The sequence below is a fragment of the Rutilus rutilus genome (assembly GCF_951802725.1).
Source record: "Rutilus rutilus genome assembly, chromosome: 11".
NCBI lineage: Eukaryota > Metazoa > Chordata > Actinopteri > Cypriniformes > Leuciscidae > Rutilus > Rutilus rutilus.
Window position 1 is genome coordinate 11,244,459 of NC_140216.1, and position 19,481 is coordinate 11,263,939.

A 19,481-nucleotide genomic window follows, 5' to 3' on the forward strand; every position below is an offset into this window, starting at 1 on the left:
CTGATTCACGAACAGATTATTCCTTTTAGGTAAGATCTTTCAGTGAATAGATTGATCCAGTTCACAAAACTGGTCTGAATGATTCAAACTTTATCAATTTATTGCAATTGTATTAAAAACTGACTAGCATATTAAAAAAATGTCTACTTAATGTTTCAAGAAAGAAAGCCACACACATTCAGAAGAACAACATGATAAATGATGACAGAATCTTTAGCTTAGTCATTAGCTTATATAAATTATTATATACAGAGATACAATACTGATATCTTTGCACAGTCGAAAAAATAGATTCGTTTGAAAGATGACTAAACGGTCAAATCATTTCCGTAGAGGGAAAAAAAGCCACAGCAGGGGGGTGGTTATACAACCGCTCTAAAAATGGTGTTGTGTCATAATTCAGTGCATGAAGTGCTCACTTTTGTGCGTTTTACCAATGCGTTTTCTTTTAAGGAGCTTGTCTTATCTAGAGCAACACACAATACAGCCAATTTTCATGTTGTGTAATCCATTTCGATGACCTACTTACTTGGACAAACATCTGCCGGGGAGGATTGTGTGCCTGAAACACTTGCCATTTTATGGGTGAGTGTCAGTCCTTGGCACTGGACTGTGTTGATGACATTTAGTGTCAAACCATCAGTTGTGCAGGTTAGAGTCAGGGCAGGAGTTGTCAGTGAGGCGTAACCTCAGACATTAGTAAAATGTCAAATGATACCTCTTCATCTTACGTCTATGTTTTTGAAAAAAAAAAAAAAGCAACTATTATTTAGTTCCAAATAATGGTTCTCATAAAAAAATGTGAAAAATAAGCGATACATTTATCTCATTTGCTATCATTATATGTACACTACTGTTCAAATGTTTGGGGTCAGTAAGATTTTTTTTTGTTTATGTTTTTGAAAGAAGTCTCATTCTCAATAAGGAAAAATACAGTAAAAACAGTAATATTATGATTTTTTTTTTTTTTACAATTTAAAATGACTGTTGTCCATTTTAATGTGTTTTAAAATGTAATTTATTCCAGTGATGGAATATTTTCAGCATCATTTCTTCAGTCTTCAGTGTCACATGATCCTTCAGAAATCCTTCTAATATGCTGATTTTCTCCTCAGGAAACATTTCTCATTATTATACATGTGTTACATAAACCGTGATACATTTTTCCAGGATTCTTTGATGTTTAGAGCGTTCAAAAGAGCAGCATTTATTTGAAATAGCAATCTTTTGTAACATTATAAATGTCTTTATTTTCTTTACTTCTTATCCTTGCAGAATAAAAGTATTACATTCTTCTTCTAAAAAAAAATAAAAAATTCACACTGACCCCAAACTTTTGAGCAGTAGAGTATAACAAAAAAAGAAAGAAAAAGTATATTAATATATTTTGTATATGTGCCCTGCTCTCAAGATATTGATTTTGGCATTTTGACAACTAAACAACATTTCATAGGGTTATGTCACTCAGTATAGTACAATATTAAAATACTGTTAAACATTATACAGTATAAAATACAGTGGGGTAAAAAAAAAAACTGAATAATTGAAAATGTAATTAAATTAATAATATTTTAGTATTTTAACCAATTTATTTAGAAAAGTTATGTTATAAAATGAATTTGAAATTGGTAGCACTTTACAATAAGGTTTTATTAGTTAACATCATTTAACTACATTAGTTCATTAGTATATTAGTAAATCAAAATTTACTACATTATTAAAATTAAAGTTGCACTGTGAAGTAACATGAAGAAACAATGAACAGCTGTATTTTTATGAACTAATGTTAACAAAGATGAACAAACACAGTTACAAATGTATTGCTCATAGTTAGTTCATGTTAATGTTAACAAATGAAACCTTATTGTAAAGTGTTACCGAAATATTTCTAAGTCAGATGGTCTTCCTTACATTTTATTTGAGCAAAATTCTAAACAAAATTTTAAAATCTATTAAAAAATACAATTGTTATGCTTGTAATATATTCTTTTATAAAATTACATAATTATTATAAATTTTTTTTAAATAAAAAATTATTTTGATAATATTTTTCACAAGTGATCTCTGACTTTTGGGACTCACTGTAAAAATAAAAATTACAAATTGGCCTGTAGATTAATCTATTATTGTATTTAAAGGACACTCTAGTGTCATATTCATTAAGGTATAAAGTTCTCTTTTTCAGGATCCATCTTAAATCTGTTAACTCTGCACTAATGCCATTTGTGATGGATCAGGGGTAGAAATGTGCTTAGGCGCAGCAGAGAGTAGTTTTCAGATGGCTAATTTTTAGCTGACGCATGTGTCAGTTGGATAGCAGGAGCGTTTACAAAAAAACAGTTTAATCATCAGGCATTAATGCTCATGTTACACTGTAATTAAGTGATCACCATCACACTTCACTAAATACCAGAGCTGCTAATGAACACAGACAGTTAATCTTTCTCTCCGCTGGCCTCCCCTCTCCATCGCCTCAGGGTGGCTTCGTGTTTGTTTTTGTATTGCTGTTGATGGTGAGCTGAAAAATGCCTCAACTTTTCCCCTGCACTCAAGCGCCCGAGACATCCAGTAACATTTCAGTTTCACCTAAAGGGTATCGAGTTTTTCTTCAAAGAAAGAAGAGGCGCACAAAGAGCCGTGTGTAACCTCTCCCTGCAGTCATTATGAAGCACAACTCTTCTGCTCCTTCAGATAAGAAGGACGTTGAAGAACTTGGCTTTTCCCTCTGCGGTTAATCAGTGAACACAGACCAGAGCGCTACGTACAGTTTCTTTTAAATAACAAGGCTTTAATTAGAAGACACTTTAAATCTTCAGCCAAGAAAGTGACCCCTGAGGTCTTCTCCCAGTGAGAGGAGAGCGCAACCCCGAAGTGATCCTCACAGTCATCCGCTTCGACTTGGGTTTTGAGTTGAATTGGGATTTTTTGACATGAAACATAAATAATAAATATATCTGAGGCAGAGAAGATGGTTTGCATTATAGGCTCAGATTTATATCCTCTTGAGGCTAATTAAAGAACCCTCGAAAATGCTTTTAATTCCTTAAATAATTCTACTGTGGTTTTGCGTGTTTTCACGGTGCCTGGCCTTTGATAACTGCAGAAGTGTGCTTGTTTTCTGATTATATGAGTGAATGAACTGTGTTTGTTTGAATCCACACAGATGAAGTGACCATGGAGGAGGTTGGCCAGGCCGCCCAGCTCAGGGCTGGAGAGCTCATTATCATTGTGGTGGTTCTCGTCATGTGGGCAGGTCAGAATGTGACCAATGATCAAACAGTTTGACCAATGATCAAATGTTGACTGGAGAAATTCACATTGGCTACATTCACACAGCAATATACTGGAAATATTTGGAAATAGCCAATGTCAACATTTGATCATATACAGACCCTTTCCAAAAAATTTGAATATCATGGAAAAGTTTATTTATTTCCATAATTCCATTCAAAACGTTAAACTTCCATAGATTATAGATTCAGGGCCCACAACTTAAACGATTTCAAGTATTTAGTTGTTTATTTGTACATAATTTGTACATAAAACCCACGAAAACAGGATTTCAAAAAATTTGAATATTACATGAAATCACACAGTAATTACACAGTGATACCATGGTCATTGAACCAGGTTTTGGTTATTTTGGCAGTGTGGGCAGGTGCAAATCCTGCTGGAAAATGAAGGAAGCATGAAGTGCTCTGAAAATGTCCTGGTAGACGGCTGCGTTGAGTGGACAGCACAGTGGACCAACACCAGCCGATGACCAACACAGACTGTGGAAACTTCACACTGGACTTCAAGCATCTTGGATTGTGTGCCTCTCCATTCTTCCTCCAGACTCTGGGACCTTGGTTTCCAAATGAGATGCAAAATTTGCTCTCATCAGAAAAGAGGACTTTGGTCCACTGCTTTATTAAATCCAGAGTCAACGCAGCCGTCTACCAGGACATTTTCAGAGCACTTCATGCTGACTTCATTTTCCAGCAGGATTTGCACCTGCCCACACTGCCAAAATAACCAAAACCTGGTTCAATGACCATGGTATCACTGTGTAATTACTGTGTGATTTCATGTAATATTTTTTTTTTTTTAAATCCTGTTTTCGTGGGTTTTATGAGCTGGAAGCCCCAATTATGTACAAATAAACAACTAAATACTTGAAATCGTTTAAGTTGTGGGCCCTGAATCTATAATCTATGGAAGTTTAACGTTTTGAATGGAATTATGGAAATAAATAAACTTTTCCATGATATTCTAATTGTTTGGAAAGGGTCTGTATATATATATATATATATATATATATATATATATATATATATAGTGATGCTTGAAAGTTTGTGAACCCCTTGCAGAATCTGTGAAAATGTGAATAATTTTAATAAAATAAGAGGGATCATACAAAATGCAGGCTATAATTTATTTAGTACTGTCCTGAATACAATATATTTACATAAAATATGTTTACATATAGTCCACAAGACAAAAAATAGCTGAATTTATTATATATTTTTTTTTTTATAAAAACAGGATAGAATGTCTAAATTTTTCGTATTTTGTTTAAATATATATATTTTTTCTTCCATTTTGTACGGCCCTTCGGAAGCAACAGAAGATACTTGCATGTTTCCCGGAAGACAAATTAAGTACAATTTACCTTGATCTTCAAATTCAAAAAGTTTTCACCCCCCGACTCTTAATTCGTCGTGTTTTCTTTCTGGAGCATCAGTGAATGTTTGGACCTTTTTTAATAGTTGTGTTTGAGTCCCTCGATTGTCCTCAGTGTGAAAAGATGGATCTCAAAATCATACAGTCACTGCTGGAAAGGGTTCAAATATGCAAAAGATGCTGGAAAACTGAAGAATTTGCAGGACCAAAAGCATTTTTCTTAAGAACATTGGCCAGTTTAACTGCTCAGGACAAACAAGAGACTCAAGAACAACCATCACAAAAACAAAAAAACAGTCGTGGATCATCCAGGTAATGACACTCAGTATTAAGAATCAAGGGTATGCAAACTTTTGAACGGGCTCATTTTTATAAATGCAGCAATTATTTTCAGCTATTTCTTGTGGACTATATGTAAACATTTTATGTAAATGATCTTATTCAGGACAGAACTAAATAAAAAATAACATGCATTTTGTATGATCCCACTTATTTTGTTAAAATTATTCACATTTTCAGATTCTGGAAGGGGTTCACAAACTTTCAAGCATCACTGTATGTATATATATATATATATATATATTCCATGCTTTTAGAAAGCTTTATTATATATAATTAGATATTTGTATTATATTTAATACAAAAATATTCAAATATTATTCTAACAAATATTCTGAAATGATTAATTTTATTATTAAAAATGATAAAAGCTATAAATATTACCATTTCCACATCAGAAAATATATTTGGACTATGTTTTTTATAGTTTTTTTTAAGTTCTCGCTGCTATGATTTTATTTTTTGCTCAAAGTGAGGAATGTTTTTGCGATTCCCATTTAATTTAAGTTACAGTAACACTAATAATTACTTTTATGAAGAAGTCATTAATGTTAAAGTCATTAAGATTACATAATGCTTAACATATCAGTAGTTCATAAACATTCAGATATGATTACAAGTTTGTAACTATATCTTTTTAGAATAAAGTTGAATAACTGAATAGTGTGTGTGTGTGTGTGTATGTATGTATACAGTAGTTAATTCACATTGAACATTTAAATTTAGTTTCATGACATTTCTAACTCTTCGCGTCTACATTTGCAAATAATGGGTTTTGATAAAATTGTCATTAATTGTTATTAAAAATTCTCCACGCTAGAATGGAGAAAAGACAAGAGCGTGTCTAAAGTTATGATTGGGTCTTATAGAGGCTTTCCTTATCTTTTTATAATCCACGTCAAGTCTTTTAAAGATTAGGGAATAAATCATCAGACAGGACAGCACTAGCACAACTTAACTCAAGGCCGCAGTGCAGCTCATCATCCTGTTCTAGTCCAGCTATAATTTGCATGTTATTATTTGGGGCAGAATCACGCTGCAATCCATCATTGCATTTTTTCCTTTCCTTCTTTCGACAATGACTCATCCATCACCACCACTCTCCCATGCTGTCTTCAACTCTCCGAATCCTCTTTCATTTGTGCACAGGTGTGATAGCTCTGTTCTGCCGCCAGTATGACATCATCAAAGACAACGAGCCCAACAATAACAAGGACAAAGCCAAGAACTCTTCAGAGTGCAGTACTCCAGAGCACCCTACGGGGGGACTACTGCGCAGCAAGGTCTAATTCAGCCTTCCCCTGTCGGCAATAATAGGCTTTAGCCTCAGGACAGGTATGTTGGTTGATTGTGTGCTTGCTTGACTTAATTGAAAGTGTAACATATCCAAGTTAAGTCTAAGGACTAAGTTTGGTCTTTTGTTGTTTCGTAATATTTAAGATATTTTTCATTGGTTTCTTTTCTAATACAAACCATGTTCCCATGGTTAAAAACATGGGAAAATGTAAAGTACTTGCAAGGCAGCGCTGTATTGACATTTCTCATTCTAGTTTTGTTCTAATCTGCTAAACCAAACACTGCTTACTGTACATTCAGTCTCATGTGTGCTATCCTTTTTTTTATTATATATATATTATAAATGTATATGTATATAATAATATATATACATTATAAATGTCTTTAAAAAAAAACTCTTACTAACCCCAAACTTTCGAAAATGGTAGTGTATATTATATAAAATTAGAAAAAAGTATGTAAGAGTTTTTTTTTAAAGACATTTATAATGTTACAAAAAATTTCTGTTTAAATAAATGCTGAGCTGTTATTCATAAAAGAATCCTGAAACAAATGTGGTTTCCACAACAACAACAAAAAAGATTTCAACTGATAATAATAGGAAATGTTTCTTGAGCACCAAATCAGCATATCTGAATGATTTCTGAAGGGTCATGTGACACTGAAAACTGGAGTAATGATGCTGAAAAACACAGGAATTCATTACATTTTCAAACATAATCAAAAAGAAAACATTTATTTTAAAATGTTATAATATTTCAAATATTACTGTTTTTTACCGTAAACCATTTTTACTTGATAAAAAATTTTTATAAAAAAAAAAAAAATGCAGCTTTGGCGAGCATAAGAGAATAATTTGAATAATGTCAAAATAATTTACTTAACCCAAACGTTTAAATGGTAGTGTATGCATACATTTACTATAATTAATATATAATAAATTATATTGTAGATTTTTTTGTTTAGAATTAAAGTTTGAAAAACTCCAGCAATGATGTCATCAATATTTGCATATCTAACTGCAAGTGGTCAACTTCCTCACATCTATTAGCATAATGAGTTGCAATTATTGTATGATTTCGTCTTATTTGCATATACAACATTTAATTATTTTAGCAAAGTGGCTCTGTTCCAAAAGCTAGTTAGCTAACTGATATGCATCCTAATAAGTGACTGCTCTTCATAGACAGCAAATCTGTAAGTAATAGAAATAGCACTCCTTTTGTGACGTACACGAGAGACTTGACTATCCCTGCATCACAATGTGCATACTATACATCCTAAATAGTATGTGAGACTAAAATAAGTGTGTCCTAAAGCATAGTATGTTGAAAAGAGTCTGCCAATATTTTCTAGATGGTCTACTATTTCTGGTAGATTTTTCGAAGTGTGGAACCATGCATACTCTAACGGCTAATATTGCACACAAGCTATTGTGCTTTGGAGGAGGATTCGGTTCAGAACTACAAGCACAAATATAATATGTTAAAAAACTACAAACATGGCAGATTGTGGGAGGAGGAAGCGCTAACAAGGACGCTAAAGATGCAGCCTCTCGCGAGTCAGTCGTTAGCGCACCTCTTGAGGCCAGGGAAGGGAGGTTTACACGCACAGCTCTTACTGGCCTACGTCCGTTACATGTACATACTTCTAGGACGAAGTATAAGTAGGCAAAGTAGGATGCAGCATCACAAATGAATTCAGTAGAATTTGACGTTAGCATGTTGCTAAGCTAATGGCAATATAATCTAACACAAAATTACGGTTATATAAATAGTTCATTTTAATCATATTAAAATATTTGTAGCTATCTTTTAAGAATTATATAAATGTTTATAATTAAGATTACTCTCACTTTGTCTGACATCTTGGATTTGTAGGATTGCTCATCAGTCAATGCATTCTGGGATTGCCTTCTTTACAAAGGATACATGCAATGCTAATATAACTAGATGCGAAAGTTCGTCGAGACAAACTTTAAGTTGGCTTGGAAAAGTTTGGACGATAAGTTTAAAGTAGTTTGAAGTATTACATTATTACTTGATTTTGTCTTTCTTGATCCTTTTATAACAATTAAAAATATTTTGTTGCCGTCGCATGAAAAACGATCAAATTATCAAATAATTGTTCTGGGTGGTTGCCATTGTGTTCTGGGTGGTTGTTATGAGATAGATAGATTAGAAATATTAGAATGGAAAATGAGTCTTGATAGATTAGAAATAGTACATAGAATGGCAGCTAATGAAGTCTGATTAGCCTCTCCAACTGTCAAAATTTGAATTTAGTTTAGAGTTAGAAAGAAAGAGAGAAAGAAAGAAATAAGATAGATAGATAGGTTAGGAAGAAAGAAAGAAAGAAAGAAAGAAAGAAAGAAAGAAAGAAAGAAAGAAAGAAAGAAAGAAAGAAAGAAAGAAAGAAAAAAAAGAGAGAAAGAAAGAAAAAGAGAGCAAGCAAGAAAGAAAGAAAGAAAGAAAGAGAAATCTTAAATGAGTCTCAACGAATTAGAAATAGTACATAGAATGGCAGCTAATGAAGTCTGATGAGCCTCTCCAACTGTCAAAATTTGAATTTAGTTTAGAGTTAGAAAGAAAGACAGAAAGAAAGAAATATAAGATAGATAGATAGATAGATAGGTTAGAAAGAAAGAAAGAAAGAAAGAAAGAAAGAAAGAAAGAAAGAAAGAAAGAAAGAAAGAAAGAAAGAAAGAAAGAAAGAAAGAAAGAAAGAAAGAAAAAAAAGAGCAAGAAAGAAAGAAAGAGAAATCTTAAATGAGTCTCAACGAATTAGAAATAGTACATAGAATGGCAGCTAATGGAGTCTAATGAGCCTCTCCAACTGTCAAAATTTGAATTTAGTTTGGAGAAAGAAAGAAAGAAAGATAGATAGATAGATAGATAGATAGATAGATAGATAGATAGGTTAGAAAGATAGGTTAGAAAGAAAGAAAGAGAGAAAGAAAGATAGATAGATAGATAGATAGATAGATAGATAGATAGATAGATAGATAGATAGGAAAGATAGATAGATAGATAGGAAAGATAGATAGGTTAGAAAGATAGATAGATAGGTTAGAAAGAAAGAAAGAGAAAGAAAGAGCGAGAAAGAAAGAAAGATCGATAGATAGATAGATAGATAGGTTAGAAAGATAGATAGATAGGTTAAAAAGAAAGAAAGAGAGAAAGAAAAAGAGCGAGAAAGAAAGAAAAAGAGAGCAAGAAAGAAAGAAAGCTTAAATGAGTCTCAATAAATTAGAAATAGTACATAGAATGGCAGCTGATGGAGTCTAATGAGCCTCTCCAACTGTCAAAATTTGAATTTATACAGTTGAAGTTTGAATAGTCTTGGCTCAATTTGAACATTCCGCAATGAAAGTCTATGGGATTTTTCCAAGTTTTGATCAGCAATTTTAGGAAAACCATTAGTCTGATCAGTCTGAAAAGAGCAAGCAACTCGAGTCACAACAGTTTGAAGGTTTAGTCTGAGTTTAGTGGTTGTAGCTTGAACAGTTTAGGAGGAGTAGCGTGAAGAAATTTTGGCTAAGAATAATAATAAGCTTAAATACAATATCAGTATGTTGGCTTTTCCAAGCCAACTTAATTATGCTGCCCCATATCTTTTAGAAAGGTATTTGCGTTATTGAGCAGTAGACCAACATCAATGGTTCCATGAAGAACCTTTAACATCCATTAAACCTTTCATTTCCACATAGTGGGAAAAGGTTTTTTAGATTATTAAAATGTTCTTCACAAAACGACAAAATTGGTTCTTTTAAGACCTGTTCACTGGAAATGCCATCACTGCGAAAATCACCTTTTAGAACCTTTATTTCTAAGTGTGTGGTGCCTTAAAATAGTGGCTTATTAGGCAGTTTACTAGATTTTGGAACAGAGTGTGTGTATTGATTCCTGCGTGTAGCCGACTGACAATAAGATAATAAGATAGCCTAAAGCCTGAACATTGTTCTTTTGCTGCCTTGCAAGCACTAGTAGTAATTCCTTTAGGAAATGCAAATCTTTTGGTCTTTTAACTCTCATTTTGTTTCGTCTTCCCAAAAGTGCTCTGAGACAAAACAAGTAAGCCATCAAATCACAAAGTTGTGAAGCCCACCTCTCATCCTCAATCAAACAACCTTTAAGTATTCCCATCGACCAACATGAACTCTTTGGTGCTTGTCTGTTTGGGACATTGAGACAAACTTGAGGATGAAATGGACAGGATGGTTCCAGAACTGCAATGCTGGAAGTTTCAGCCGTTTGAAGCGAGTTGTTGAGTTTCGATCTACAGCTGCCTCAGCTGAAGGACTCAAACCCTGCTGTGAGCTGGAAGACCAGAGACGTCGTGCCACCAGGAGTGTCTTTGGCTCCTGTGCAGACTCACAGAGATAAGGAGAAACCTGCCACCCCGCATAAACCTTAAATAAACCAGGAAGCTGTGTTGTGAAAAAGAAGGAAGAGCATTTTTCAGAGCTCACCGTCATATTCAGCTCTGAACCACCTGAAGGTTCTCTCTTTTCACACCTCTAGATTTGTCTTGTTTTCTTTACTCCATTATCCGCCCTCCAGCAGCCAATCACGCACCGTCTAGGTAATTTGATGTGGTGTAATTGGTGCGGTAGGATCTTTCTTCTCAGCACTCTTGCTCTCAGGGCATTCAGGAAAACATCCATAGGAGGATGATGGACCAGATCAGATTCACCCACCTGCGGCTCAATCCCACCGTTCAGACCGAACTGCACATCAGAGATTGATGAGGAGCTCCATATTATAATAGTGATAGAAAACCTATTTAATCGCTTGTTTGTCTCAAGTAAATCAACAGCTTGTCGTCTCTAATGAGCACATTACTGTACAGCGATTGCTATTTTGGTCTTCATATTACATTCATTAGCATATTCAGCATGAGTATGGCAATTTACCGCTTTTATGTGCCGCTAAGATATAGAGTTGGGTGCCTTTTTCCCCCACAGGCTTTTCTGGATTACCGTCCCTTTAAAAAGTTCAGTCTTAAAGTCAACATGAAATCAAAACTGACCCTATTTACTTTCATACTACATCTTTCTTGTGTTTTATCGTGAATGATTCCTCTGTTATTCAAACGGGGAAGAAAGGTTTTTTTTGCGACCTATTGAGTTCTCAATTGATTGTCCCATCCTTCATTTTTTTTTCCCTGGTTCAATATCTTCTTTAACATGTCGCCTTCAATGTACATTTTGATGCAGCACTGCACATTACATGAGGGGGTAAAAAAGATACAGCCTACAGTAGTGGCCATGAATTTGTTTCCACAATATATTAATTAGTTTCCTCGCTTTAGTTCAATCATGTTCACAGTTTAATTAAATGAAGACAAGGGAACAAATTAGTAAAACATGGCCACAAATTAATATATTTTGTGGAAATGAGTTCTTAATTCATCACTACAATATCTTCTTCCACGTAATATGCAGTACTCTGTAATTAAAAAAATATTTTTTTGGTTGGTCAGGGCTTTTGTCTTTTGATTAAAATACCATTCAAAAATGTAGTCATTTTTCAGATGTATTAATTTTTAAATTTTAGAATCCAAATATACAAACTTTTCATATATGATCATCAGATGATTATGGAAGCTTGTTTCCACCACTGTATATAAAATAAAAAAGGTATTTAAGATATTTTATCACAACACGAAAAAAAGAAGAAAAAAAGTCCGAATTGCGAGTTTATAGCTCACAATTCTGACTTTATTTCTTGCAATTGCGAGTTTACCTGTATATCCCGCAATTCTGAATTTATAACTCAAAATTGCAAGTTTATATCCAACAATTCTGACTTTATAACTCACAATTGCAAGTTTATATCCAACAATTCTGACTTTATAACTCGCAATTGCAAGTTTATATCTCGCAATTCTGACTTTATAACTCACAATTGCAAGTTTATATCCAACAATTCTGACTTTATAACTCGCAATTGCAAGTTTATATCCAACAATTCTGACTTTATAACTCGCAATTGCAAGTTTATATCCAACAATTCTGACTTTATAACTCGCAATTGCAAGTTTATATCTCGCAATTCTGACTTTATAACTCACAATTGCAAGTTTATATCCAACAATTCTGACTTTATAACTCGCAATTGCAAGTTTATATCCAACAATTCTGACTTTATAACTCGCAATTGCAAGTTTATATCCAACAATTCTGACTTTATAACTCGCAATTGCAAGTTTATATCTCGCAATTCTGACTTTATAACTCACAATTGCAAGTTTATATCCAACAATTCTGACTTTATAACTCACAATTGCAAGTTTATATCCAACAATTCTGACTTTATAACTCGCAATTGCAAGTTTATATCCAACAATTCTGACTTTATAACTCACAATTGCAAGTTTATATCCAACAATTCTGACTTTATAACTCGCAATTGCAAGTTTATATCTCGCAATTCTGACTTTATAACTCGCAATTGCAAGTTTATATCCCGCAATTCTGACTTTATAACTCACAATTGCAAGTTTATATCACGCAATTCAGCAAAAAAAAAGTTAAAATTCTCGCAATTGCAAGAAAAAAAGTCAGTATTGCGAGTTTATATCTCGCAATTCTGCAAAAAAAGTCATAATTGTGAGATAAAAAGTTGCAATTATCTTTTTATGATTTATTCTGTGGCGGAAACAAGCTTCCATAGATGATTGCCTCACCAACCAACTTTCTGTTTACCCCTTTCATTCTCACCGAAATTACTGACTTAGGATTTTTCTAAGATTTGTCTTCTTCAAAATCATTATTAGTCAATTGGTAATATTCCGCAGCATTTTTCTTGTCATTTTCGTCTGCAGTTAAAAATGAATCATTTAATTATCAACACAATGCACATTTTATCACTTCTTCACTATAGTAGATGAAAACCATTACAAAAAAAACTTTGTGACAAAGATTTTCTTCAGTAATTTGGTTGAAAAGATCAACAGTGGTCACATTAAAAAAAAGTAACATGGTCCCGTTTCATGTTGACTTTAAATTCCTTCTAATTTAGAATGATAAGAAATGTTCTTTTTGACTGTTTAAGCAAACTATACGCAAGACCAGATCTGTCTGATCTCTATATCGTCCTTATCGGCTAGTCTCCCGGGCAAGTCCTCGTGTGTCAGGAATGAAGAGTGGGAATGGAGGTCAGAGGTCTAGAAAACATTGATTCCCTCAGCCATTGGTCATTTGGGACTCTACATGATCCGAGTTCAATTCAATGACACTGCAACAGTTCGACTTTAACGAGGTTACAGACTGTACGCATTCTTCAAGGACGTGAATTAGACTGTTAGTATCTGATCTGAAGAACAAAACCTCCCATTATTCTTAAAACCAACCTATATGGGTACACAAAGAGCAGTGGTATTGAAATAGACCCATCTCATTTTTCAAACGCATAGAAGAATGTAAAGCAAAGTTAAGACTTCTATTACTCTGAGGACATGAGGCTCCAGGTTGGCTCGCCATTTATATTCAGAAGCTCTCAATGTTGGGATGGATTGCACCATTAATCAAGCGTGTTGAAAGCCACCTGAAGGTATCTCAGAACAATTAAACAATTCCGCATTGGTGACCGTTACCTCCTCATCTCTGTCACCATGGCGACAGCCTAACGGACTGTCCTCTCACTCCGCAGCCGTCTACGAGTCACCCGCACCTTCGTTTTTCATTCCCGCCAGAGGAGGAAAGCGTATATTTCTTCTTTAATGACTGCTAATTAACCTTGGCCATGGGGAAGAGAGCTCAGACAGACTGCTGGGTGAAAAATGGCTCATATCAATATTCTGTCTGAGCGGCTTACGCAGAAGAACAGAAGGTTGGGTGCGAGGACTGGCTTGAACCAGAGAGGACCGGCAACGTGTTTTCTGTTCAGACACGTACTGAGGTTTTGTGTCTTGTATTAACTGGCAGCACTTTCATTCAGATTATAATGATAATTCCATGTGAAATAGACAAGTGCCACAATGAACAGATGTGGGCTGTGTTTAGAGGGGGATTCTAGTGTACCGCTTACTGCACTTACTGCTTGCTTTCCAATTTATGGAAAATGTGTCTTTTTCAAATAGTGAAGAATGAAATGTTAAAAATCACAGCTGGTTTATTCATCACACTGGAAATGGAAGATCAATTCTTCATTCATTGCAGTGTTTACACTGTGTTGAACACGTCTAGGTTGTATTTTACCCCGAAATCTAAAGAAAGAAATACGAAATGTATAATATATCTTAATATTTAACCTATTTTAAAAGGGTTTCTTTCAAATTAAGCACATTTACCCCCAAGTGTGAATAAAATGAATGAAAAAAAATAATAATTTGAATGCTACCGTTCAATATTAAGTGTTAGGAAGATTTCTATTAAGCAAGGGTGTGTTAAATTGATCAAAAAAAAATTCTATTCAAAGAATTTTGGTTTCTACAAAAATATTAAGCAGCACAACTGTTTTCAACATTGATAATATAAGAAATGTTTTTATTGAGCAGCAAATCAGCATTGAATGATTTCTGAAAGATCATGTGACGCTGAAGACTGGAGAAAAATGCAGCTTTGTCATTACAGGAATATATTACATTTTAAAATACATTCAAAAATGAAAAAAGTTATTTTAATTTGTAATATTTGACAGTATTACAGATTAACTATTTTTGTCTGTACAGTTTTAACTGACTTCATTAAAAACTATATATTTTTTTTTATCTTGCCAACCTAAACTTTTGAATGGTAGTGTGCATAATGGTAGTATTTTTTTATACTGCCTTTAATTATTAATGGATTATTCCTATATTAAATTAAAATTTTATCGTAATACATCAGGAAGCAATTGGGATCAGAATCAATTTTGAGGTGGAAGGAAATCTTGATGGTCATGAAAAATTCATTTCTTATTTCATATGTATTTCAAATGATTTTGGGGTGAATTATGACCTGTACATCTTTTGATTAGAATCACATGCGAACAGAAACTCAACATGTAGGCTCTTCTGAACACAGCCATAATCTTACAAATCAGCTTACATATGAAAGCCAGCAGTCGACTCTTATGACAGAGTGTCATATGATCAGGATCCACATTTCACACGAGCAGTTTGAAATGATTTCAGAATGAGCAACGTATTCCCCTCCCGCAATCCAAGCTTATCCTATTCTTTACCTCCAAAGTCCTTTCAAAGAGAAATCTCCATAGAAAGAGAGCAAACGTCTGGATTTAAGAGAGGCAGCTCATTTGCTACTTACTGAAGAGAATAATTCTCCAGTTAGTGACACTGAGCTTTTGCAGGCTGCACAGTTGGAGAGATTTAGGAAATGTAATCACATTTTGTGCTTCCCGTGCTTGTGTCATTAGTTAGAAAAGCTGGACGGGCTTCTGATGCTTGTCTCATGACGTCGACTAAAACACAAACAGTGTCACAGATAGCTCAACTAATCGGAGATGCTTGACATGCACTTTCAAGGGGATAGTTCAAATTATGCCATCATTTACTCACCCTTATTTAGTTCCAAACCCATATTCGTCGAACATAAAAATAAGTATTCATCAGAATGTCCAAACTGCCTTTTCAATATAATTAAAGTGGATGGGGACCAAAGACTATGGAAACGAGCAGCTTGGATATTCTGCTAGATTTCTCTTTTTTTTCTTTTTGTTGTTGTTGTTTTTCTACACAAGAAAGAATGTTATATGGGTTTGAAACAGCATGAGAGTGTTAATTAATGAAATAATTTTCATTTTTGGGTGAACTATCCCTTTAAGAACCAAATATATTCAATAACCAGCTAAAAATAGCTTGATATTTTTCTCTCATTGTGGAGTAGAGAGTTTAAGATGATCACACCTGTCAGGATTTACTAGCTGACAGATATAAAATAAGTATATTTTTGAAGTTTACAAGTTTATTAAAATCATCCATTCGATTCACAAACTCTTGGGTACAAAGGGAGCAAAAGTTGTAGCAAATGTCTTCAAGGGAAATTTCACCCCCAAAATGAAACTTTAGTCATAATTTTCTCAAATGGCTTCCTTTTTTTCTGCAGAACACAGACAATATATTTTGGGGACTTTCTCCCTAATAACCATCATATTCAAGAACATGCCAGAGTCATATTTTACCTCAAAATCTAAATAAAGAAATAAGACACGTATAATATTTAGCTTATTCAAATATTTGTGTTTCGCATAAGAATGAAAGCCATATTTTTTTTTCATAATTTTTGGGTGAACAATCTCTAATTTACATATGAAGCATCACAAGCGTCTTTGAAGACTGAGAATAAATAGTTCATCATAAAAAGTTCAATCCCTGTTTAAAATCAGAAACAAAAATAGGCCCCACGTTAGTTTCTATTTCTATCAGCCTGTCATTTAGCGCTGCCATGACGAGGAACAAACAGCCTTGGGTACAAGTGATACGGTATGTTTATGCTTATGTTAAGCTTTTGTGAATCAATGCATTGGCCTGTGTATGGACATGTGTATTGACAGTCTATGTGAAATCATGCTCAGATTTCATCACTTCACTCAGTCCACGGCATACAGTCACATATGATAACTTAAGGTTAAAATAAGGTGTCGAGATTAAGATTACGCTACATTAAGAGCGTTTCGAATTAGCATTTCTTGTACATAGTTCTGTGTTGTGGCAACGTAGCGTTTCCAGTAAAGCATCCTGGAGGTCTACTGAAGGCAAAGCAGCGAGATCATGCCTTAAAGAACCCAAAATGAGCAAGATGAAGTCAGTAGACGTGACAGCTGGAGTTAAAGTGGTGCATAATGAACTTGACGAGAACATTCGTTCCACATATTTACTATAACGCATGGATTTCAAAACAGAAGGAATGTTTTATGTAATCCATCGAGTCTGTTAACTGTTGTTCTTGAACAATGCTTCATGAGGGCTAGCATGTTTCTGCTGTTCTACACAGAATTATACAATTTATATGGGCATAAAATAGATAAATGTCTAATTATGTACAACCACAAAAAATAAAGGATCATGTATTTTCAATTAAGTGTCCGATTCTTGTTTTCTTCTTCATCTTTAGAGACCCATTACTGTACATTAGGCAACTCACTGCTCTATATAATTTATTACTCGTCATATTTTAAGTAAATAGTTTGTCACTTCTGAGCTGAAAAATAAGGATTTTTCTTTTCCATTATCAATTGAGATTTTTTTTTATTATTAGCAGTGGTTTTATATTACCACAAAACTATATTTTTTATGAAAGTTTTTTTATTTTATAATTTTTTTTTAATTTTATAATTTTTTTCTTTCAAATGAATTTTCAAAATTTAAATAAAATTTTTTGAACAATGTATTTTTATATTAGCAAGAAATAGTTATTTATATTTTACATTTATTTTTCAAATTTCAATAATATATTGTGTTACATTTTTATTTTTAGCAAAGAATTTATATTTTCTAGAAAAAGTTATATTTTACAATATTTTAAGTTCTTTACATTTCTTCCATTGGCACGCACACACACACCTTAGAAGCCTATAAATACTAAACTAATAAAAACGTATACTACAAACAAGGCAGATATGTGCGACCGACAGTTAAGTTGAGAGGTTTAGATGTGAGGTGTTTAAGCGAATAATCAACATCAACCCAATAAATGACTAAATAAAACTTTTATGAAGATCTGTTTGGCCATTAACTTTTAATTGCATCATTAAGCAAAAATATGAGGAGCGTTCTCCATGCAATTTTATGACATGAGAATATGTCCCAAAGCTAGTCTACTCTATTATGGTACAAAGTATTTTTCCTTCACAAAAAGAGCACATTCTTTTAGGTCGTAGAATATAGGCGAACTGGGACTCGCACATGAGTACTGTGAATTCAGACATATTTCTTTAGTCACATACTGTTTTTGCCTAGTACATAGTAAGGAAGTATGCGATTTTGGATGCAGCCAATGTATGAAGTCAGTTCTCCTTAAGTCAGTGGTTCTCAATTCCAGTCCTCGGGACCGCTGCTCTGCACATTTTGTATGTCTCCCTTATTTAACACACCTGAACCAGATCATCAGCTCATTAGGAGAGACTCCATGAACTGAACTGAGTGTGTCAGATAAGAGAGACATACAAAATGTGCAGAGCAGCGGGTCACGAGGACTGGAATTGAGAACCACTGCCTTAAGTTGTCGGATCAAATCTTGATTGTTTAATTATGGACTTCCTCCAAACGGTTTCTTCCGATGACAGGCTGTATTTAAGACATCACTGACTAATGAAGTAATAAACACTTAACTGCGTAAAAAAAAAAAAAAAAAAAAAAAAAAAAAAAAATGTTATGGTAATTGAAACAAATTCACTATGCACCCCAGCAAATACAGCACTACAGAAAACTAGATGAACGGAAAGAAATATCCACACGGTGTTAATTAAAGACATTCAACACCTTTCAGATCAGAGCAATTCAAACGTACACAAAGGATAGCAGTTAGATTGAAATCACTGAGGAACTGAGCAGTGAATTATAAAAGATGGCTTCTAAGGTAAAAAATAAAGTAAAACGTAATGGGCCGCACATTCTCAACTGACTCGCTGTGATCAAACCCATCCATCTTGTTCAACCTTGGTGTGTTTTAGTGTAAGCAAAAATCCCACCAGCGGTCCTGTGAATACAGATGCGTGTGCGCTCCGGACTTTCTGCCCTTTTGGTTTAATCTATTTTTACAGGCTGTAAAGCGTGAGCTTCATCCGTTCTGAACTAGAGACCTTGGCAAAAATCGATGGCATTTCACCTATATATAGACAAGAGACAGAAAAAGAGAGAACTGCATCATATATGAACATTTCAAATCATTTCGAGGGTCCGTTAGAGAATGAATGCAAATGAAGTTTGAGGGAAAGTCCTCAGGGGAGAGAATACAGCATGCGTGAGGGGAGAGCAACAAGAGGCGAGCCGGCTTTTTGAAGCTCTGAGCCTCCCACACGTTTTTTAGACACGTTTTTGTTGGGAGTGCGTGTGTGTGCGTCAAGGGTTCTCTGGAGCACTTTGCGTCACACGCTTCAACCCACATGCGCACCTGACTCCACACATGTGTGCAACAAATACACACAACCATAAGCTGGGTTCGATTCTATAAGCGGAAGCAAAATGCACAGGAAAACCAATATCTTTCCATTTTTATAGGTCAAACTATCCATTAT

General features: G+C 34.1%; 1 protein-coding gene across 3 annotated transcripts in view; it reads left to right on the forward strand.

Moving 5' to 3' along the window:
* The window catches only part of fndc5b (fibronectin type III domain containing 5b), a 34,182-nt gene extending 14,891 nt beyond the window's left edge, over positions 1 to 19,291 (forward strand). For 2 of the 3 annotated variants that reach the window (XM_084422626.1, XM_084422628.1), the window contains exons 4-6: positions 3,164 to 3,253; positions 6,154 to 6,339; positions 10,356 to 19,291. In XM_084422626.1, coding sequence (XP_084278752.1) covers positions 3,164 to 3,253; positions 6,154 to 6,293 — 230 coding nt within the window. In that variant the 3' untranslated portion in view covers positions 6,294 to 6,339; positions 10,356 to 19,291. The remainder of the gene's footprint in view (positions 1 to 3,163; positions 3,254 to 6,153; positions 6,340 to 10,355) is intronic. The other variant, XM_084422627.1, reaches the window with a different exon arrangement.
* The last annotated feature ends 190 nt before the right edge of the window (positions 19,292 to 19,481 follow it).